At 51.8% G+C, this 24,797-nt stretch overlaps 1 protein-coding gene across 1 annotated transcript in view; it reads right to left on the bottom strand.

Annotated features, from left to right (window-relative positions):
- The window catches only part of SCUBE3 (signal peptide, CUB domain and EGF like domain containing 3), a 1,455,403-nt gene that overhangs the window by 669,295 nt on the left and 761,311 nt on the right, over positions 1-24,797 (bottom strand). Inside the window, exon 5 of the mRNA XM_085651134.1 lies at positions 847-963. Within this exon, the coding sequence (XP_085507260.1) occupies positions 847-963 (117 nt within the window). The remainder of the gene's footprint in view (positions 1-846; positions 964-24,797) is intronic.

The raw sequence follows: 24,797 nt of genomic DNA on the forward strand, positions 1-24,797 counted from the left end.
GGAAGATTTCTTCACAAACTCTTGTGCGTGCTCCTGTTTGTGTCGGCTGACACAATTCTGGTCTTCGACTATGTTTACACGTAAATGCGGCTCACCACCGCAAGAGGAGGCACCCAGGGCAAGCGACTGTGACTGCGGTGAACTTTTGTGCTTGATATATATATATATATATATGTTCCAACAATTTGCCAGCAAGCGTAGGAGGGAACACAGCAGTTCACCCAGCATCCAGTACCACACTTCACCACTCACATAGATTCTCAGGAAAGTTAGGTTAGCCGACGCGTTTCAAGGCAGGACACCTCTTCTTCTGGGCTGGTTAAGCAAAATTAAATGCGACTCGCTTTGGCCTTTGATTTCCGGCATATTTATTTACTCCACGGCACCCTTGTGGGCCTTGCTCGATGCATATTATATCATGGTGCATTCTGAGACTTCTAGTCCCCAAAGCGAGTTTCCAATCTTCCCTAATTGGGTGCATAGTTCATTTTGCATATTAAAACATATTAATTCCTTGTAGTAAGGTCTGGAGCCTCGGGGTGAGTATAATTATCAACTTGTTCCCATGGCGTAGCGCTAAAGTCGACAATGCGACAGAGAAAGCAGTGTTTGCGTCCAACATACAAAAACACACATTTCATTTTCATACATGTTTCTCTGTTGCTGTTACACTTTATTCGAAACTGACAGTGTACCACCAATGACCAGACACACTTGCCTAAAGCAGAGAGTTTACCAATGACGAATCCTAAGTAAATAACTTTTTGGCACCCCATCTATAGAGCATTACAGGAAGTAGACAGTATTTTTGCATTGTAAATGAAAGTGAGCTGGGTTCTCACCTACCTGTGCATGTTTTCCCGTCCGCATGCAGTGCAAATTTCACATGGCACCCACACTTGGGGCCCTGTTCCGTTTCGTCACAGGTGTGTTGACAGCCTCCGTTCCCATAGTTACAAGTCACTGGAGAGAAAAGAGTTTTATTGAGTACAGCGGAATGTTTGAAAACAATACAGTCATGTTTCTAATCCTGTTTATCAGGGCACAAGTCACCCAAAATTATAGGGAGAGATAAGTCATAGGATGTGATATCTCAGGCCTACCATATCTCTCGTTTTAATGGGAATGGGGCTATTTTACAGTTAAATCAGAGAGACTATCTTTATTTCATTGGATATAGTAACATAAATATGTGTATACAATACATGCATTCAAATCTAAACCACACATACACCTACATCTATTTGAATGCTTTGAGCAATATACAAACCTACATTTAAAAAAAAATATGGGGCATTTATAAATATTGAATCATGAACACACACAGTACCTGTCTTCCAATGAAACATACATTAAGTCATGCAGATATCGACTAAGACACTATGCGCCCTTGAAGGTATTTATATTTTAAACCCATCAAGCTGATATCGTGGATAACAGATGATGTCAAAGGGAATTATTTGTGATACATTAAAATATTTTGTGTTTTTAATCCGTTATTTCTTTGAGACCATATTAATTTGTGCATATGATCAGGGACTTGTTGCGCGGTTTGTTTTTTGCACTACTATTTGTTTGCCATTTTTGCCAGTGGAACACTAATTGTTTTTGATATAATTTGATTTCCCCTAGAATGGATCTAATTCAAAGACAAACCCATTCACATTAAACTAACACATTTATAATGCCATGGTGGTAACTTTGCCAATGTTTGTGTCTAAAGCATTGTTTAAAAAAGTAAAAGAAAAACACATTGCAAAATACTGGAGCAAAAAGCAAACAGGTATCTGATGGTATCCCAAAACTGTACAAATAATTCAATGTTTTCAATCTCTATAAACGGCATGGTTTATTTTTCAAATACTTTTCATTCAGGAAAAACGGAATAGAATTTTAAAAGAATAACGAAGTGTCAGAATGTTGAGGGAAATGCTAGGCAAGGCCTAATTTACTTTCCATGAGATTTAGCCATTTGATACTCTGCAGTGCCCTTGGGAGCAGATTTAGGGACTACCAGGAGAAGTCATGGACGTCATTTGGGGTAGTCAAGGGTCACTGCTGCATCCGCTAGCTTGCCTATTGCGACCACTTGTACTGCCTTTGCGACCCCTAGCCTCATAGGTAGAAAAATCAGTGCCAGGGAGACAGGGGCAGCTCCTACTTAAGGACGTCGGTTGGAGCTCCACTCTCCTTATTTTCAGTAATTTCTTAATTGCACTAATAGTGAATGATATTACATTATTCACTATTGGTATTTTAAAATTTGAGTAAAATTAGTTGGAATGTGACATTCCCTTGCAGTTGAGGTTCGTAAAAAAATGCTTTTAAATGTATGTTGTGTGCTTTCCTACGTGCAAGAGTTTGTAAGTATGAATGTATGTGTGAGTGAGTGAGTGAAAGTCAAAGTCCATGTTAAGTCACTTCTACACCTGCGTTTTGGTGAATTGACATCCATGGAAGAAGCTTAATTCTAAGTACACATTCTGCCTCGGATGCCAGCTGAGTGAGTGCAGAAGATGGCCTTTCCCTCAGCGCCATAAAAGCCTTTGAGTGTCAAAGGTGCTGCTTCAAAGCAATACGTGGAATTCAGGAGATAAAACAAAACCAACCCTGAGATTCTGCTCTTCAGCAATACCCCAGCAAAATACCCCTGCTGCTGAGCTTGTACAGACAAGCTGGGAGGGGTAGTGAGCCACACAGAGAGTGCGACAGATATTTGAGTGGAGAAACAACACTCTCGGGAGAGAGCTAGACAACACATGTGCTCTCACTGAGTGCTCAATAGGAAAGAAAAAAGTAGTTCCTTAAATGTGAGTAGTGGAAGGATACAAGTCAGCCAATCAAAATGATCATAAAGAGGCTTTTCTACAGGGGAGTGGCAAACACAAAAAGAGAAAGTCAAGCAATTGCATTAAGAAGCAAGCAAATGAAAGTGGCAATTAGCCAACTAATGGAAAGCAACAGATGGACTTTAAACCCACTCTACATTGTTCACAATAAGTCTTTTACAACCACACAGCTTGTGCTGTCTGGTAGGCGAGACCTATAAATGTAGCATTGTGCATGCTATGTTTTATCAGTACTCCGAAGTGCCTCTTGACTTCAAGAACACTTCACAAAAACAGCAAATATAACCAGTGATATTTTTAAACAAACCTGTGATACTTGCTGATGTTTTTAACCATCATCAAAGCACATTTGCACACCGCTAATGGATGAAATGGTAGTAGGTCGATCTCTCCTGGGCAATTCTCAAGATTAAGGAGGACGTTTCCTGTGGAAATCACACTTAAACAAGATGAAACTCCTACACAACCATCAGCACAAATGAAGGTGCATCTTACATGGGTACTTTGTCCATGTCAAAATACATGAAGGATAGAGAGGTTCAAAGGGTATGTGACTCACACAGCCTCTCATCTGAGGATACTGATATCAGAAAGAGTATATTCGACATTAAGAACGTCAAGACGTTTCCAGCTGTGCCTCGCGACCCCACATCGGGATCGGCTGGTGCATCGGCTGGCGCAGGGGCAGCGGAGGCAACGTGGACGGCTCCTGGGCAGTGCGGTATACCTCTGGTGGTGTGAGGCGAGCCGGGGGCCCGGCTGTCAGCAACGAGGTGGCGGCGGGGTGAGTTTCGGGCCCCCGCCTCCCCGCGTTCCCCTGTACAGACTCCTGCGTGATCCGGCTGGGCAACTATTACTTGCTTCTTTTGCCTCTTCTGTGAAACTTTGAGCTGGAGGGTCCAACAAGAACCCATTTGTTCAGTTTTTCTCTTCAACATATATAGAACTTAGTTGGCTCACCTGATTGAAACTTGTGACTTCGACGCCTTTCTCGGCTGGGCAGGGGCTCGCAGCCCCCTTGTCTGTGTGACCAGGTGACGGCGGGTGCTGCGGGCGGCTGACTGCGGTGCTTGAGAGGAGTGGCGCTGGCTGACCTGCGGCCCTGGGGAGCGGTGGCCTTGCGGCAGGTGGGGCCTCTGGAAGAAACTCGGTCGGCACGTCGGCCGGCGCCGCACCAGAGGAGCCATTGTGCAAGCGGAGGTCTACTGCGGAGTGCGGCTGAGGAGTCGGCTGGCGGACTTGTGCGGTGAGTGGTCCGGGCAGTGGCGCGGGTGTTGGTGCGTGCCCTCCCACCCCATAGCTACTCCCTGTGTCTGGCAAGGAATGCTATATTCACCCCCCCTTATCTCACGGCGGAGGGGAGAGATCGGCTGCCTCTCGGGCAGCGACTGGCCGCAGCATAGACCCCCCTTCTGTACTGGCACTGTTGGCTCCATGCCGGCGCACGGAGCTGTGGTGGCGGCTGGGTCTGTCCTGAACTGGGCACAATCGGCCATCTTACTGGGTGGCGGCGGATGCTCCCTTGCGGGCGGGCCTTGATGGGGTGGGCCCTCCTACCCACCTGATCTTGAGGCATCGTTGGGCCCCCGCTCACCGGTGCTCCCAGGCGGCGGTTGGCAGACCCTGGCTGCAGTGGGGGGTCAGTCCGGGTTTGCCTGTCCCTTGGTGGGTAGAGCCCTAGAAGGGGGGACTTTTCGGCCATCATACCGGGTGGCATTGGGGGTCTTGGCGTCCTTCGACTATCTGTAGAGTGGGTAACGTCCGGATCGACTGGTCACTCGAGGGACCCCCACGGACGGTAGCGGAGGTACCCGGGTCCGGACGTGGGTCTGGGGTCACTCCCCCGAGCTCCGCCGAGCCGCAGGACCCCAGGGAGCCAGGATCTACATTGCTGTTGCCTTGCCCCTACAGTTGACGGTATCCACGGACCACTTTCTTCTGGCGAGGTCCTCGTGTGGCTCGTGGACACTCCACATGCCGGCAGGTCCCTGGATCCCCTCCCCCTTACTGATCTTTCATCCTATCAGGGACTCTTGTGGCCGCAGTGACATTGGGACTGGCCCCGGGCCATGGGGAGGGACAAGGGCCCCAAGCCAACGCCGTCTGCCACACAGACCAAAAAGCACCGGTTTACTACTTCCGAGTCGGCACCTCCTGGGGGGGCGGCGGGGGGATCTCCCACCCCTCAAGACAAGGACCTGGCCACCATCCTTCAGGCCATCAGTGCCTCCCAGGCGTCCGTAGAGGGCAAGATAGGGGAAATCAAGGTGGACGTGACCCTCCTCAGACTGGTCCTTCGCAACACCACCGCCCGTTTGACAGAGGCCGAATCCCGCATCTCCACAACTGAGGACGACATCTCCCAACTTAAGGATCAGTTGGCCCAGCTTCGTGCTCGAACCGGGAAACTCCACAGGCGTGCTGAGGATGCTGAGAACCGCGCACGTCGCAACAACCTTCGCCTGGTGGGGTTTCCCGAGGGGGTGGAAGCGGGGCAAGCAGCCACTTTCGTTGAACAATGGTTTCGATCCTGGGTGCCGGGAGAGGCTCTGTCGACTTGATTTGTTGTAGAGAGGGCCCATAGGTCCTTGGCGCCTAGGCCTCCTCCTGGTGCCCCGCCCCATCATCCTCAAAATCCTCAACTTCAAGGACCGTGATCCCATCCTACGGGCGGCCAGGGGAAGGGTCCCCTCAGGTTCCAAAATCATGTTATTATGGTATTCCCAGACTACACCAGGGAAGTTCAGGACCTCCGGCGCTCCTACACGGAGGTTAAGAAGAAGCTGCGTACTCTGGACATGCAATATCAGCACCAATTCCCGGCACGCCTTCGAGTCATTTTTCAGGGCAAAACTCAATTTTTCGAATCTCCCCAGGCGGCGTGGGTATGGCTGACGGAGGAACGTCCCCTCCGCCCTCGGCAAGAGGACTCCTCAGAACACACGGGGCCGCAACCTGTGGGGCCAAGATCGCCGGGACGCCAACGGCGGCGTCGCACAAGGTCCCGTAAGGAGCGCCAACTACGTGCTTCAACATCCCGATCCCTCAGTGGGGTGGCCCCTGACCACCGTGACTCCTCCAGTCAATCAGGCTCTCCGCCGCGAAGCAGGCGCCACTCCACAGAAGACTTAACGGGCCCATCCCCACCGCGGGCCCAGGTGGACTCGGACCTTTCTCGCACTCCCACCCTGTAGTTGCCTTGCACACAGGCCTGAATGCTGGACCGCTATCGGGGTGCGGCGCTTCATCGGGGGGAGGGGGATCAGACTTTGATGGACTAGTATGCTCTTTTTTATTGCTTTATGCCGAGGCTCAAATTAATCCGTGCTTCTGGAGGGGTCCTCCACGCCACCGATCCGAGCGTTTTAGTTTGGTTTAGTTGATTAAGGGGTCGACACATGCTTCCGTTCTTAAAGTGTAGGGCGGGGGGAGGGGGTTGGGGGTTGGTTGGGGATTGGGTTCTTCCTTTGTTGTTTTTCTTTTATTTGTTTTACTGTTTCAGCCTCCACGGACAGATATATGCCTTCTCTGCAGAGATAGCAATAGCTCATAACGCGCGCGACCAACCGCACACGCATCGGCCCCAGCTTGCGCTCATATTGCTCTATGCAGCGGCACGGCCTAGCCCCAGATTCCACCCGCCATGAATGACGACACCGTGAACAGGGCTTCCCTTCATGTCCTGTCCTGGAACGTTAATGGTCTCCTGGACAGGCTGAAGCGCACCGTCTCCACATCAATATCCTTCCCCTCCAGGAGACACACATATTGGGTAACTGTTGCCCCTTCCTTGCCCATTATGGGTACGACAGAGAGTGGCACTCCGGCTTCTCCAGGGGTTCCCGGGGGGTGGCCATCCTCATGTGACGCAGCTTACCCTTCGTTCTCTCCCGGGTGATCCACGACCCTCACGGCACATATGTGATGGTATGCGGCTCTTTGGCCGGCTCTCCGCTCAATCTTATGCCCTTATACTCGCCTCCCGCGTTGCTTACCTCTACACTGGCACAGACCTCCACCCTCCTAACCTCTCTCCCCCTGGGCGTCACGGTTGTGGGGGGCGATTTCAATGCGGTCTCCAATCCGGCCGTAGACTCATCGGGCCCTCCCGCCGCTGTCCGCATTGTACAAGCCAAACAATTGAGGTCTTGGTCCGAATCACTGGGCCTCTGTGATGCGTGGCGCACGTGGCACCCACGCGCCACCCATTTTACTCACACCTCCGCAGCCCACCACACGCAGGCACGCATGGACATGATCTTTCTCCCTGCCACCGACTGCTTGACAGTTGTAGATACTCGTATCCTACCCAGGGGAATTTCAGACCACTCGCCGGTACTCCTCAGTACCGGGACTCCCCCTCCCTCGGCCCGTCAAACGTGGAGGATGAATGCTTGGTTCCTCCAAGATAAAAAATTTCGGAAGGCGGTAGGAAAGGAGCTCGAGCATTTCTTCCGCACCAACGAGGGCTCCGTATCCTCCCCCGGGACCCTATGGGAGGCCGGGAAAGCAACCATTCGGGGGTTCGCGAAAGGGCAACTTAAAAAGCAGAGGCAGGAGCAACACCAGGAAATCACTGCAAAAGAAGCGCAGGTGCTTTGTTTGGAGCAGTCCCTTTCCCGGCTTGACGACGCGGTCCAAAGCCGACAATTAGCCCTTCTCCGGTCCGAGATTAGACAACTATCTATAGACGCGGCCAAGCTACTTCGGAGGTCCTCAGTTGCAAGAGTATATGGTTGGGGAGACAAAAACGGCACGATTTTACAGAGGCTGGCTACCTTCCCCAGGGCGAACCGAATAATTCCGGAAGTGGTAGACGATCAGTGCTTGGTATGCAACGCCCCCTCAGTGATGGCTAGTACGTTCGCCAGCTACTATCAGCACCTGTATGCTGCACAGACACCTGAATCATCGCTCCGTGTTCTCCTTGGACGGAGCCACGTCAGTCTCCCCCAGTTAGAGACGGCAGCCCAGGAAGATCTAGACTGCCCCCTCTCTAAGAAAGAAATTGAGGAACCCATTTTGCTCACGTCCCTGGGCAAGACTCCGGGACCAGATGGTCTCCCCCAAGAATATTACGCGGCCTATCGCAAAACACTGGTGCCCCACTTGGCTGGCCTTTTTCAAGAAGCCCTTGATCGAGGCTCCTTCCCGCCGGAGACGGACATCGCCACTATTGTGGCCCTTCCGAAATCCCAGCCTCCCTCCCGTCACTGTGCGGACTATCGTCCCATATCCCTCCTCAATACCGAAATCAAACTCTACGCCACCATCTTGGCCCAGCGGCTAAAGCCATATCTGCCCAAGCTGGTACACCCGGACCAATGTGGCTTAATGCCCGCCCGCGCGACCCGGCACTGCCTTCGGAGGGTACAGCTGGCTTTGGCCCACCGTTACCTACTTACTCCCTATTTGGTCCTCCTCCTTATAGATTTCGAAAAAGTTTTTGATTCAGTGGACTGGGTGTATCTCCAAGATGTGTTGGCTGGGATGGGATTTGGGCCCCGGTTCCGGGAACTGGTCTGAGTGCTGTACGCGCAACCGCGGGCATGGGTGCTGGTGAATGGCGTCCTGTCCGAGGCCTTTCCCATAGCGAGGGGTACGCGGCAGGGTTGCCCCCTTTCACCCCTGTTGTTTGCCCTGGCCATGGAACCCCTGGGGGTCCTGGTGCGGGCGGATACCCATGTCAGGGGATGGGAGTGGCCAGGCACCGAAACGGACAAGATCGCACTCTACGCGGACGACGTCTTGCTCTTCTTGGCGGAGCCCGCCTCCTCGGGGCTGCATTGTCTCCAGTTGTTGCGAGCGTTTGGGCAGGCGTCAGGTCTTCGGCTGAACCCCGGGAAATCGGTATTGGTCCCACTTCACCTGTCAAGGGACTGTTATGACTGGCAGTCTAATATTCCAATCCGGCACAACTCCTTTAAATACTTGGGAATATGGATTACCCTGCTCCCGGAGCTGGGCTGGTCCCTCAACGTAACCCCTCTGGTCAAAACGGCTAAAGAAGACCTTCAGAAATGGAAGACGTTGCCCCTGAACCCTCTGGGCCGGGTTGCCTTGTTTAAAATGTTGATTCTCCCCAGGTTCCTTTATGTCCTCCAGAACACCCCGTTCTGTTTTCCCAGACCCTGGTTTAAGGAGTTGGATGGGCTATTTACCAAATTTTTATGGGGCGGTGGGAGGTCGCGTCTGGCTCCCTCCACATGTCAGATCCCTTCCTTCGATAGGGGCATGGTCATGACGCATCTGTACCTCTACTTTTTAGCCACACATTTGCTGGTGGTCCACGATTGGTTTAACGGGGGATGGTCCGACCCGGCCTATCGGCTGGAGCTGTGCGAACTGGGATTTTCCAAAGTAGAGGCCATGTTGTACGGGGGACCCGTCCCGCTTCAGTTGCCTGAAGTGACGTGTTCGGTATTCCTGGCCTGGCGGGCTTTGCTGCACCACACCGGCTGGACCGGCAAATTGACCCAATGCACCCCCCTCTGGCAAGGGGCTTGGCTACGGGAAGTTAGTGGTCTGCGGGGGTTCAAAGCCTGGGACCTCTTAGGCATATCACAGCTTGGGGATGTCTAGCTTGGGGGTCACATGCTTTCTTTCCAAGATATGCGCAATCGTTATTCCCTGCACCCCTCCCAGTTTTATAAGTATTTGCAACTGAGACACGCCCTTCACGTACACATCGCATACAACACTCGGCTCCCGGAATACAGCCCCACGGAGGCCCAGACGCTGCTGGGGGACTTGGGAAATGGGGGTATCTCCCGGATATACCGCACTTTAGTCAACAACACTCCCACCTCATTGGACAGACTGAAAGAACAATGGGCAGACTAGGTGGGGCCACTGGATGAGGTGGATTGGCGCGACGCGCTCATGGCGCCTAAAACCATTACCGCTTCCGCCAAACTTAGACTCATCCAATTATACTACTTGCACATCGCTTACCTCACTCCGGTACGCCTTCATCGAGCGGGCCTTCGCTCTGATGCATCCTGCGCTAGGTGTGGCCGGGCCCCAGACAATTTTTTTCACGTGGTCTGGACCTGTCCCCGGCTGGCAACTTTCTGGAGAGCCATTGAGGGGGAACTTCCAGAGGTTTTGGGGTGGACAGTGCCTCACGGCCCACGACACTCATTACTGGGGATAACAGACGGGCTAGACGGGTCCCGGAACGATAAGACCTTTTTTAACACAGCAATGATAGTTGCCAAGCGCGATATAGCAGCAGCATGGATTTGTCCTGATCCGCCAGCTGTGGGAAAGTGGCGTAAAGGAGTGGACTGGTACGCGACACAGGAGAAGGCTTTATACACGGCGTGCGGATGCCCCAAGAAATACCGAAGGGTGTGGGTTAAATGGCTGGGTGCGGTTGAAGGAAATTAATGACGCTTACAGTTTTCCCGTGGTTGTATTCCCCGAGGGGTGCCGAATTGGGGTCACGGGGTTTTTGAAGATGTAAATGATTATCTGCTATCCGTGATTTTGCTGAACTGTTTGTAAGTGTTTAAAATCAATAAAATTTGATTATCAAAAAATGTATGCTGCAGTAAGGTAGGGACAGTAGATGTGAAATAATACAGAAATAATTCCATCGCAAAAGAACAACAACTTGTGGTATACTGACACACAATCAATAGATCTGAAATAATACACAAAAAGATTATATCATAAACGCTCCATCGGTTCTAGTGCACTCACATAACCACATCAAAAGCATTCAGCATGTGCACAGCCACCGATAATGCGTGCTGTAGACCGGCCGTACTAGGAGCAATATCTGTTGCCATCAACACAGCATCATCTGCAAAACCGACTCAATCTGAATTATGAACACTGCTGTCTGCAGTGTAGGCCATAGAGAGCGATCACAAAGGACCCACCGATACGTAAAGTGACTTCACCTACCCAGTTTGTCATCAGCGAAGCAACAAAAAAGAGTGTGCAAAGCCTGCAATGATACATATGCATGGTGCAGACAGTACACACTGGAGCAATGTCTTTCCCTACAGGACTACCTCATCTACAATAGCGACTCAATCTCAATTGTGAACACTGCTGTCCGCAGTGTAGGCCAGAGTGAGCGGTCACAAGGGCCCACAGCCACATGGCATTCACTTGAGCTCTACAGTGTGCAATACACAAACTAAAAGAAAACGTGTTTAGAGCCTGCAATGATGCATATGAGTGGTGCAGACAGAGAGCACTGGAGCAATATCTTTTCCTACAGGACTGCATCATCTACAATACCGACTCAATGTCAAATGTGGACACAGAAGTCTGCAGTATAGGCCAGAGAGAGCGTTCAGCAAGGGCCCACAGTCAGGTAGCATTGACTTGAGCTCTACAGTTTGAAATACACGAAGCAAATAAAACGTGTGCAGAGCCTACAATGATGGTATGAGTGCTGCAGACAGAGCACACTGAAGCAATGTCTTTTCCTACAGAACTACCTAATCTACAATAGCGACTCCATCTGAATTGTGAACACTGCTGTCTGCAGTGTAGGCCAGAGAGAGCAGTCAGCAAGAGCCCACAACCACCTGGCATTCACTTGAGCTCTACAGTTTGCAATACACGAAGAAAAAAGAAAAAAAACGTGTGCAGATCCTGCAACGATGCATATCAGTGGTGCAGACAGAGCGCACTGGAGCAATGTCTTTTCCTACAGGACTGCATCATCTACAATACCGACTCAATGTAAAATGTGAACACTGAAGTCTGCAGTATAGGCCAGAGAAAGCGTTCAGCAAGGGCCCACAGTCACGTAGCATTGACTTGAGCTCTACAGTTTGCAATACACGAAGCAAAGAAAACGTGTGCGTAGCCTGCAATGATGCGTATGAGTGGTGCAGACAGAGCACACTACAGCACTCTCTTCTCTTACAGGACTGCATCATCTTCAATAGCAACTCGATCTGAATTGTGAACACTACTGTCTGCATTGTTAATTCAAAGCAGTACTCATACACACAACCATCAATACTTTTTCTCACTCCCTCTTTACAATGAATAAATCAAAACAATTCGAATTGGGATTTCATCTCTCCACAGTCTACACTATTCACTGTTCCTTTGGACTTCCAAGATAAATTTGGTCATTTCACTAAACCTATAACTGATATAAAAAAACTTCTTGAAGCAAGTATACTAAAACAATATTGTGTATGTTTCAATAGACGTTTTAATTACTTAACTACTGGATTCTGTAATTAAATAATCACCATGCAATCTAAATTGGGAACCCTGCAAACTGCAGTCTACACCAAATCCAGTGGTCATTCACAACTCACAGCCACATACCGTTGGATTCGGAAGCACGGAGTTGATTGCACCTGATCAGAGGGGGTACACAAAAATCATCACAGACTTTAACTTATGACATCCTCAATCATAGAATCAAGACCCCATTTCACTGTTTGCACCTGCTGTACCACAGTATACTCCACCGACTACTGTCAACCAAGGCCAATAATCATGTGCAGCAGTTAGCTATGCAATCACAGACTGTGATGCACCTCAACACACGAACTTCTGAAGAAAGCAAGCAGCAGGTAATATCAGACATCATCCATTGTGGGATCAAGACACCGTTCCACAGTTGGGACGTCCGGACGGAGTCAGGCAGCGTTTCACGGACCAGCAAGTACGATTCGTGTCGACGTCACTCCGCACGCTGCAGTTTTTACGGGAGCCAGAAACTGCCGGGAAAGTGAGGACGCCGCGAACAAGGAGCCCCGGCACGCCAGGGACAGCGATGGACCCCAACCTACGCGTCGTCCCGGCCCTCATAGCCTACCACCTCCTAAACAGAAACCGCCGCATACGCCGCAGAAGGTCAGAACAACCCCCAGGGGAAAAGGGGGGTGTGTGTGTGTGCAAGGGCCAGGAATCATAACCCACACCCCACAAATAACTACAACAGCATGCACAGCAATTGCCACCATGGACTGGTCACTTCGGGGGGCGTCTCCACCAATCCCACGTCCCGCCACAACGGAAGTGGACGTGGACGCGTACCCGTCACCACCACAATGGTGGCACGGCACATACCATGCCCACCCCTACGTCACACGAACTACGCCGGTACGGCCGCACCCACGTACCAAAGGCATGTGAACGGGTCGCACCCCCAAAGTTGGGGCGCCCTAGGGGCACGGGCCCCACCCAGGCCATCAGAGCGTGGTTACGGCACATACCACGCCCACCCCTACGTCACACGAACTACGCCGGTACGGCCGCACCCACGTCCCAAAGGCATGTGAACGGACCGCACCCCAAAGTTGGGGCGCCCTAGGGGCACGGGCCCCACCCAGGCCATCAGCGCGTGGTTACGGCACATACCACGACAGTGGACAGATACATAGGGGCGTGTGCCTATCACTCCCAGCAGTGCCCAGACATATGAGGGTTGGGTGCCGAGGACCCCCAGCAGTGGACAGAGACATGGGGGGGCCAACATCATTATCAGATGACCACAGCTCCATGGGTGAATGTACGTATCCCTAACTCAGGACAATGACGATAGTGCCATAACAACACATCACTGTCAGCAGTGTCCCACTCCCAGGAGGATGGTCGGCCTACCCCCACTGCATGACACACCACATGTGGGTGTGAGGACAAATTACACATGCATACCCACCCCTGGCAGAGGCAGCACAATACACACACTAAGATTCTGCCACAAGACTGCACCCTCATGTCAAACACCACTAAACAATGGGAGCCAAAGGGAACACACACTGTCACGCACAGTCCACGAATGAGAGGAATGCACAGGTGCCGGGGCAGCCAACAAGCAGTTGCCCCCCATGGAAGTGAAAGGGTGGAGTACACACAAATACAATGCCCACAATTGTCATGCAGGTGCCCAAATACTCTGCAGAACACGCAACACATGTGTGTGAGGCAGGGAGTACACACATGCAAAGTGCGGAAGACGGAAAATGTCCACATGAAGTCATGTCAATATACGCCATACACAAGTACAGTGACCAGCAAGGATGCCACAAACGATGCAGGTGGAGACATTGCAGAGCATGCATGGCCAAAGTCGAAGGGATGTGTCACACACCGAGGCAATGTTGACACAGCTCAGCACAACAATTGGGAAACACCATGCAGGGAAGATGACAGGTGCCACAGAGGAAGGAACACACCTTGGGACAATGTCACCATGCAGTAAGAGCCAACATGATCCACGAATATATGCAGACACCATGTGACGGCATGCAGATAACAGGGTCCACCCCATGAGCAGGACACAACAACATTTACTAGACACCCAACACATCATCACCACCCCAACCCAGGGAGCAGCAGCACCAGCAGCAACAGCAGAATAGAAATAGTGTGCAAACGAGAAAATAACAACCACATTCAGCATCTCGAAGGAAAGTAGCCACAGTACACCATTCCACAAGCCCATAGGCCACACCAGATGCGAAGCACCGGGGGGGGACACGTAGGGACGCGTCTCCCCAGGCTCGCCTGCACAATACACTGTACCATATTATCCACATAAGTGGGGGCATCATGTGGGGGGAAGAACCAGGCACCGCAGGGACAGGAGGGGCACGGGTAGGTGTCGTGGCTGCAGGGACGGACGACCCCACCACAGGGGGTGCGGTGCCTGGCACGAAGGAGACATGTTTGGCATACCACAAACTCCCCTCAGAACCCCACATCCGACTAGCTAAGTGTCCCATTCGATATCCGAGGTTGGGCCCGGCAGTCCCAATGTATATACAAGCCAGAACAAGCGACTTACAACATCCCCATGAATGGTGTGAATCATACATAGCTGTGCGTCATGATTCACAGATCAGTCCACAACAGAATAGACACAGACAAGGTAAAGTTTAATGAGTACACTCAATGAACCTCGCGTCCTAAGATGCAGGACTGTGGCCAACATAAGCAGACAAATGGTCAAGGCCAGAAACATCAGCATTGTTGCAATATCATAGATATTGAAAGGAGCAATCTTAAGAAACTGACAGTGGAAACAGCAATCTTCCTGTCGGCAGTAAACTAATAGTAGTATCATTCGACTAATAGCAGGTCCCTAAGCTAGAAGGGGGGACCCCCCACCGCACAGATCAGCTCAGTGGTATCACATCACAGGATCATCTAGTCCCATCTCCTGCAAAAGTCCTCCATCCATTAGGGGCGCTAATTCGAGAACGCAGAGTTCAAGTTTGATAGAACGGAACCAAGGGCATGAACTGGAAGTCCATAGAAGGGAAGCGAAAAAGTCAGAAAAGAAATGTCAAACCTGAACGATGTTGCAGGGAAATCAACCATGTAAAAGGGGAAGAAAATATCACATCGACGGATGCACCATGAAATGAGCAGGGCTAAAGTTCATCCATCAAGGCATAGGCACTATAAGTTGCAACAGCTTCCAAGAGGAAATCATCTGCACGTTCCGAAAAATTGTCTGCCATCCAGTTAAGCAGGGGGAAAGAACACACGTGTTCCTCAACAATCGGGCCATCCAGCACAACTTGTGGACAACAGGTGGGGACATCAAGATAACTCCTGGTTAAGAACTCATTTGCTGCTGTTCGGATGTCCCAATTCCCCAGGACTCCATGTGCAGCAGCACAGGCCATGACACTGACGCCAGAACAGTCCAACTCATGAGCCACTAAGGGGCACATCAGTCCATCCAAATCCGGGTCAGGAGGCACCGAGTTACACAGGCACACATCCAGAGCCCATTCGAATGGACAGTCTAGGCAATGAAAGACAGGTTGCACGCAGGGAAAGAAGGGAAACCGGAAGGACAATCCATAGGCACTGCTTAAGGTCGCCAGCGGCAGAGTGCCGTATAATTCAAGCATCATGTTCCGAAGATGGAGCAGCCGGTGCATGCTGTCTTGTAACGCAAGAGGTGAAGCCACAGCGTAGTACGCTGATCTATTATGGCACCCCAGCTACGAGGGCGAGAAGCAAAGGGACACCTCCAAAGACGGTAGACAAAAGCAAATGATGAAATGCAGGGAGCACACCAAACAGAGTTTGAAAGGAGGTCACGAGGCCGGAGACCACAATGTAAAAAAAACCAGCCAGGCCACCTGTTGACGAGGCATGAAAGATAGTCTGAATCCGAGTTCCAAATATGTAGTGGGAGATCAGTGTTAAAAAGCCTCTTGTACCTCTGTGGGCGTGTGATCTTCGTGAAGGCCAAATGTTTCTCGGGAAGAAGTCAACACGACTTGTGTTTGAGACAATGGAGCCCTTATACTGCTCATCTTGTTGAACGCTTTCAAGGTTGCAATGGGAGGCCAGATGGATACATCCAGCCGGACATGCGGGGGTGGGAAAAGCCGAAATGACAGAAAACCACTCGTAGTGATACAGTCACGATCTCAGGAATTGCCGGAAGCATCCCACAGCAAGCTTCTGCATTGAATAGCACATAATTGCCGCACAAGATGGGGTCATGACTGGTACACGAATCCACTACAGTATACAAGCCACGTCATGAGCGTGCATGTAACAAGCACCATGCACTTGAGTGTGCCTACACACCACAGAATGATCCGGAGTGGAAGTGCACCCTTCACCCCTTGAATACACCTCTTTGCCGTCTCTCACGCACCTGTTGTCGCCTAGCACGGACACAAGGGACCCGAGCAACTGGGGGGGCGGTGATGAGAATGGAGGGTGCGCCGAGGGATGGAGTGCTGCCTTCAGCACTGGGGGCAGCCTCCGCCCCCTCTGGGGGCTCAGCCTCGGACCGGTCAGCGTCATAGTCGGTGTTGGGACTGGACGGGTCTTCCGCCTGACTCCCCTCGGCCTCCGTGCCACATGCTGCGCCAGACTCCCCAGCACTGGTGGCCCCGGTGCTGGCTACCTCCCCCACATCCGTGCCAGTGTCTCCCTCTGTTTCCCCCGACGATGCTGTTGCCAAAGTGAAGAGACAGGAAATGACCAGACACCTGTATACACATGACACATGAGTCCAATCTACATAGGACACAGCGCATAGCATTAACGCCAACATGGGTGACATCTACAAAACTACAAACATAAGTAGGCCCTGCACCACACAGTTGGTTTACCCACCATGCCACTGGGAAACAACGGGGAGCATGACACAACAGAAATTTACTTGTCCTAAATCGATACAGAGGAGCTACTCACTGGGGACAGTCGAGCACTGCATCACTGGCATGGCACGGTCACCTACACCCGCAACTGTCCACCGATGCCAGGGACACGGTTAATGACACCTCAAATGTTACTACCGGCGTTGCACGTTGTGACTATGTCATGTGAGTGTCATGTGATCCCATGAGCTAGCTGTATGAGTTCCGTGACATGCATCTACATGTGCTGCATCCAACATGTGTGTGCGTGTCGATGGGCATGGCACACTATTACGCACACCAGGCCACATGTGGAATCAGACGTAACGTGTGTATGTGTGCATCGCACATGCACTTGCGAGACAAGGACTATTCTGCGTAGTCTCAATGTATGTGTCATCATACCTGACATGTCCCCCTTCCTGCCAAGGTGTGTGGACTGTCCTGTTTCAAGGACATGCGACCTGTGCCTCTAGTGTCCCGCAACCGGTCTGTGTGATAATACATCCTTCTAATGCACATATGTGGATGTCTGTCACTCCTGTTATGCATCAGCCTCTTCACTTACACTGGCCCACAGCTAGTTCCATGTCATGTCATTTTGACCTTGCGCACCCACGTGTGTAGCTGACTGTTGTTAGGGGTGTTACCTGGCTGGCATACGTGTCCTGGATGCATTGCACAGTACAGACTCTGTCCGTAGCATATGTGTATTAGCTGTTGAACATGTGCTCAGTTCATTGACAGTGGTGTATTGCTATACTCAATCTTTGTTATTCCTTCCAAATTTCTGCAGGGCACCGCCTCTCCCCCGATCAATGCCAGACTTGGCTGCCATGAGGGAACGTGACTGTATACGCCGCTGCCGCTTCACCCAACCGTTGATTGACGACTTGACCACAAGGCTCGAGCCACACCTCCAACCGCTACACAGGTATCCTACTGCACTGACACCCAAGATGAAGGTGATGGCAGCCCTACATTTCTTTGCCACCGGTACGTTTCAATTGACTATAGCTGATGTAGGTGGCATGTCCCAGACCATGTTCAGCCGTGTCCTGCATGATGTGTTAGAGGCCATGTTGGTACACCTTGATGAATTCATTGCCTTTCCAACTCGTGAGCAGTTGACAGGTGTCAAGGGTGAGTTCTATGCCCTGGGAGGGATGCCCCATGTCATTGGGGCCATTGATGGGACACATGTGGCTTTGGTGCCACCACACGCACAGGAGGTAGCCTTCCGTAACCGCAAGCATTACCACTCCATCAATGCCCTTGTGGTATGTCTTGCTAACATGATGATATCCCATGTCTGTTCACGTTTTCCAGGATCAGCATACGATGCCTACATCATGAGGCGTAGCAGGGTGCCCGAAATGATGCTGCAGCTGCGCAACGAACGTGCATGTCTTGTTGGTGGGTATGATCTGTTAGTCCTGTATTTAGCCGTTTCTTCATGTCTTACTGCTTCTCCTGACCCACTTCTGTCCATGATGTTTCCATGTAGGGGACGCTGGCTATCCCAACATACCATGGCTGATGACGCCTCTCCGCCACCCCAGAACAGCCGCAGAACACCGGAACAACGACACCCATGGGCAGACGAGGCGCGTGATTGAGAGGACGTTTGGACTCCTGAAGAGCAGATTCAGGTGCCTCCACAAGACTGGCGGCGCCCTCCCATATGCCCCGGTGAAGGTCTGCAAAATCTTCCTTGTGTGCTGCATGTTGCACAACATGGCAGTGGAGAAGGCCGTGCCACTCATCCTGGATCCTGATGAGCAAGATCATCCACCCGTGGAGGATGAAGGGCTTGGGCACGGGGCAAGTGAGGATGAGGATGAGGACATCCGGAGTCAGCTGATCCGCAACTTCTTCTCATAATGGTGAGTTCCGGTGTCTGAGTGTGCATGCCTAGTGCCTTGTGTGGCATGTGTTGCAATGTGTGCGTCGAGCTGACTGCGTGCCAAGTTACTTGGAGGTGTGTTCTGATGTGTCATACAAGTGCAAATGTCATTCCCCATATTTGTGCAGGTACACAAAAATCATTATTCCCATGGTGACAACATCAATCCTGTAGGGTGCATGTACATGTGTGCGGATTACTAGCTCCTCGCTGACTTGTTGTGTGTCTGTCCTCCCCAGGTTCCTGCGGCTGTCGTCTGCTCATGTCATCATTGCACTCCTGCTATTCCTCATGATTTTTCCAACGTGTGCTGGATCAGAGTTACATGCACAGAGATGGTGAGAAGTCTTTTTTGGTAAGGAGTGCAGCAAGGCCTTTTGTGGGTGGTACGAGTTTGTGATATGTGGGTACTGCTCCTGTGCATGTTGTGTTACCATGCATACATGTCGACTCACCATGGGCCACGTGACGTGTTGTATGGCCCCCATTAATTGATAGTCAACCTTCCTGACAGTCATCTGTCATGGATTGTGGATTCTGATGAAGGCATCAATGTGTGTCTAACGTCCCTCAGGAACATACGGGATGGTCATGCTGGACATGGTGTGGGACATCCCCATATGAGGCTCAATGTGGAATTGTAGACTCGCCGTGTGCAGCAAGGGGTGTGAGGTCAACCCCTTCACTTGTGTGCCAGCTCAGTAGGATTTACCACATCTGTGTGTTGCAGGGGGTGTCCAGTGTGGGTCACACATGTTCAGCCGAATGACCTGTGATTCTGTTCCAATGGATGCAACTCCATTAGTGTGAGGCTGAGTAATAAAGGTGTTCGTCATACTCCAAGGTGCCTCGTCTCTGTCAATGCTGGTCTCTTGCCACTTGGCATGCGGCATCTCTGGCATACTTGCTGTAGATAATGCATAGGAGTCCTTGTGTAGTTTAGCGACACGCATGCAGTTGCTCATGGATTTGGCTCCCTATTGGGCATGTAGTACATGGTCGTGTATGTTTTTTAGCGAGGTCAACCACACAATGGGCCATCACCAGTTGCTGAGGGTGTGTCTCCAGTGCGCAGGTCGACCTTCAGTTTCCTGATCCTGTGTAATGGTTCTTTGGGGATTGGGCATGCATTGTCTCTGGGTGTGCCATGTGACGCTGGACACTCCTCACTTTACACACGCGCCTGTTGCAGTTGCCCTTCTGACATCCTAGTGTTTTGTGTGCAAGATGGGCCATTTGGCAGGGGGATGGCGCCTGCCGCTGCAGGCCCTGCACAGGCACACAGTGGCCACACTCACAAGATGTTGTGCATCATGTTTTGCTCGCTCACATTTGCCATGCTAGTCCACAGCATCTGTACCCCATGCTGCAACGCACTCTGCATCATGCACATGATCCACAGATAGATCCACTCCAAGTTACGACAGGCCATCCCCCAGGTCCATGACGACATCCATCTCATATACTGCCCTGCCCTCTACGGAGCAAGTACATCCACACAAGGAGCGTTTGCAGCAGGAGCGTTACGGCGCTGTCGCGCAAATTTTAAATATCTCACCTGTTTACTTTTGTTTTTAGGTTTTCGGACTTGCGCTTCATTTTCCCCTCACTTGCACTGTAATTCGTGCCCCTCACCGCCGTTTGGCGGGCTGGTTCCGTGGTGGCAGACATCTTGGGTTGGGGTGTGAGGATCAGGCTCACAGCGCTTACTGCGCATGCGCCAGCGGGGAACGGGCATTTAAGGCGAGTCCCCGCCTTCCTTCCCCCCTGACAAGGAGCGTTTGCAGCAGGAGCGTTACGGCGCTGTCGCGCAAATTTTAAATATCTCACCTGTTTACTTTTGTTTTTAGGTTTTCGGACTTGCGCTTCATTTTCCCCTCACTTGCACTGTAATTCGTGCCCCTCACCGCCGTTTGGCGGGCTGGTTCCGGGGTGGCAGACATCTTGGGTTGGGGTGTGAGGATCAGGCTCACAGCGCTTACTGCGCATGCGCCAGCGGGGAACGGGCATTTAAGGCGAGTCCCCGCCTTCCTTCCCCCCTGACAAGGAGCGTTTGCAGCAGGAGCGTTACGGCGCTGTCGCGCAAATTTTAAATATCTCACCTGTTTACTTTTGTTTTTAGGTTTTCGGACTTGCGCTTCATTTTCCCCTCACTTGCACTGTAATTCGTGCCCCTCACCGCCGTTTGGCGGGCTGGTTCCGGGGTGGCAGACATCTTGGGTTGGGGTGTGAGGATCAGGCTCACAGCGCTTACTGCGCATGCGCCAGCGGGGAACGGGCATTTAAGGCGAGTCCCCGCCTTCCTTCCCCCCTGACAAGGAGCGTTTGCAGCAGGAGCGTTACGGCGCTGTCGCGCAAATTTTAAATATCTCACCTGTTTACTTTTGTTTTTAGGTTTTCGGACTTGCGCTTCATTTTCCCCTCACTTGCACTGTAATTCGTGCCCCTCACCGCCGTTTGGCGGGCTGGTTCCGGGGTGGCAGACATCTTGGGTTGGGGTGTGAGGATCAGGCTCACAGCGCTTACTGCGCATGCGCCAGCGGGGAACGGGCATTTAATGCTCCTCCCCTAGCTCCTGCTGCAAACGCTCCTTGTCAGGGGGGAAGGAAGGCGGGGACTCGCCTTAAATGCCCGTTCCCCGCTGGCGCATGCGCAGTAAGCGCTGTGAGCCTGATCCTCACACCCCAACCCAAGATGTCTGCCACCCCGGAACCAGCCCGCCAAACGGCGGTGAGGGGCACGAATTACAGTGCAAGCGGGATCGCGCAGCGGGCGTGTCCTCGCGTGGCCGGAGTCGTGCCAGAGTCCTGCCCGTCTGCGCCCGTCCGCGCTAAGGCCGTGCGGGTCGTGGCGGACTCTGGCTCGGGTGCGTGAGAGTTAACATCGTGTCCGCCGTCATGCTGACATATACCAGGGAAAGCCTGATGTTCATCAATCAGGTGAGTCGCTGCTGTGCGCACCCGCCTATCCATCCTCTCCGTGGCCCATACCATTGCCCATGTAACGGCCTGATTCTTGGCCCCCCAAAGCCGCTTCTTCGGAAATCTCACTCGGCTGTCCAACGTAGCAGGGTGTCTTCTCCCGCTTTGCGGATTATGAACTTGAATGTGAGGTCGATCCTGAAACATCAACAGAATCTGTATGATCTCATTGAGGATGAAGTTCCGGACATTATGGCCATAACTGAAACATGGCTTCAGGAAGCTGATACTGCCATTCTCAATCTGGCATGCCCCTCTGGCTATTCGATATACACCTTGAATAGAGCTTCCAGAGGAGGGGGAATAGCGCTGATAGTTAAGTCTTGTTTTCCCTGTGTGTGGAATAGTATTAAGATCGCTGGCTGTGAAAGCGCCTCGTTCAAAGTCTCTGTCAACCCTGAGTTTACACTGTCTGGGATGGTGGTATATCGTCCACCTGGCAGTGATGTGTCGTTTAGAAATGCTTTTGTGGATACTGTCGGCACTTTGACCACCGACTGCGCCAATTTCTCTATACTGGGCGACTTAAATCTGCATTTCGACACATTGTCCAGTTTGACAGCTCGTGCCATCTCTTTGGATTTAGAGGCTTTTCAACTATTCCAGCTGGTCTCACAGCCTACGCATATTGGGGGACACACTTTGGACCCTTTCTTTACCAACTTAACTGAGGCCAAAGTTAATGCAGTTACACCAGTAGAATGGTCTGACCATTTCCTGGTGTCTATTCAGTGTCCCGTATCAGTGACCTTTCCCATTTCTTCAGCCAGACGGGTACTTAGGAGATCTTGGAACAAACTCAGGCTGGAAGACTTCCACCATTTTTTGTTGGTGGAACCCTTGGGCATATCGGACAATGTGGAGGAAGGGTATGATCTCTTTTGCTCTTGGCTTACTAGGGCGCTGGACGCTCTGATACCTATGGTATCAATTAAAATCAACCCCCGGGAGTCTAGTCCCTGGTATGGCGGGGCCTTACGCGCTTTGAAGGGGGCCTGTAGACGGGCGGAGAGGGCATGGCGGAAGACCTATGGGGCTGACTTAAAAGCCGCTTATGCTGCTTCGGTTAAGCTCTATCACCGGGCCATATGTCGGGCTCGTGCGGCCTTCTATGCTGAAGAATTTCGGAACAGCACCAACCCGTCGAAGGCCATCTTCAAAGCGGTTAAAGATCTTATGGCCAAACGGACTATCCCTTTAGCCGAGAGCTCGGTCTCCCATTGTGAAGCCCTAGCCTCTTATTTTCTGGGAAAGGTCCAAGCGATCTATCGGACCTTCCCTAGTATTGGGGCTCCGCTGGAAAGTTCCATCGAGACACTACGTCAGTTTACCCTGCCTTCATTCCCCCCCCTCACCCCTGATGGGTTTGACAAACTTGCTTTGCAAGTTAAATCAGGATCTCCATCTGATCCGGTAAAGTCTGCTCTCTTCCGAGACCAGACCTTTTTGGGACGCCCTGTGGTGCGCTCCCTTGTCAACCTCTCCTTGGAGTCGGGGGTAGTTCCAACTAAATGGAAGCAGGCGGTAGTGTCTCCGATTATTAAAAAACCCTCCCTAGACCCGTCTAAGCCTGAAAGTTTTCGCCCTATCTCGCTGCTACCGTGGCCGGCAAATTTGACAGAGGCCCATGTCAATCTGGCCCTGTCGGAACATCTTGCCCGGACCAATGCCCTTGATCCCACACAGAACGGTTTTCGTGCTGGTCACAGCACGGAGACCGCTCTCCTCGCAATGGTGGAACATCTGCGTGCTAGGTTGGATGCGGGTCAGACGGCGGCGCTGATATTGTTAGATCTCAGCGCCGCCTTCGACACTGTACCTCATGGCATCCTCCTGCATCGGCTAGAGGAGATTGGTGTTCGGGGTCTGGCGTTGCAGTGGTTCCGCTCCTTCCTGGACAATCGCTCCTTCTGTGTGGCCATTCCTCCCTTCTCGTCCAGTTTTCAACCTCTGGCCATGGGGGTTCCGCAAGGGTCTTCGCTAAGTCCCACGTTGTTCAACCTTTACGTGAGACCGCTGGCTGATGTCGCGAGGCAGTGGGGCCTTACTTTGGTCTCATATGCCGACGACACTCAGCTGGCGGTTACTCTTAGCGGAGATGTCCAGCTGGACGCCCCTAGGTTTCGGTCTGGACTGAAGGCGGTGGCTTGCTGGTTGACAGAAAACTGTCTCCAGCTTAATGCCACAAAAACAGAGGTGATGGTTGTTGGGAAGGGAGTCGAGCTCTGGGGTGATCAGTGGAGGCCTTCTGAGCTGGGCCCCACTCCGACCCCTGTGTCGGAGGTGAAAAATCTGGGGGTCTGGTTGGACGCCGGCCTTACTTTCACAGGACACACTAAAAAAACGGCAGCCTGTTGCTTCGGCCTACTAAGAGGTCTTAGACCAGTCCTCAAATACTTCGATGCCCCTACCAGACAGCTTGTAGTCCAGGCTACTATCATTTCTCGCCTGGATTACGCTAGCTCTCTTCTGGTTGGGGCGAATCAGGCTGAGTTAACCCGCTTACAGCGGGTTCAAAACGCTGCGGCCAGAGCCATTGTTGGCCTGCCCAGATTTTGCCCGGTGGCGAATGTCCTGCGTTCCTTGCATTGGCTCCCTGTAAGGAAGCGTATTCTTTTCAAGGTCCTCTGCTTGGTTTTTAAGATACTAAGAGGTATTGGCCCTGAAATCTTGTCCAATCTTATCTCCTCCTATGTTCCCACCCGTAGCCTCCGATCTCAGGGCCAGGCCCTTGCTGTGGTCCCCAGATTTAGACTCTGTCGGATGGGGGGTCGTTCCTTCAGCGTGAAAGCTGCTCTAATCTGGAACACCCTCCCAGTGGAAATCCGTCAGTTAGACGATCTGCTTTCCTTCCGTAGAGCGATTAAGACTTTTCTGTTTTAGCTGTCTATCTTGGGCGTTTTTGTTTTGCTATGTTGTGTTCCTCCTTGTCTTTGCGCCGGGACGCTCCTTC

The sequence above is a fragment of the Triturus cristatus genome, chromosome 1_1 (genome assembly GCF_964204655.1).
Source record: "Triturus cristatus chromosome 1_1, aTriCri1.1, whole genome shotgun sequence".
NCBI lineage: Eukaryota > Metazoa > Chordata > Amphibia > Caudata > Salamandridae > Triturus > Triturus cristatus.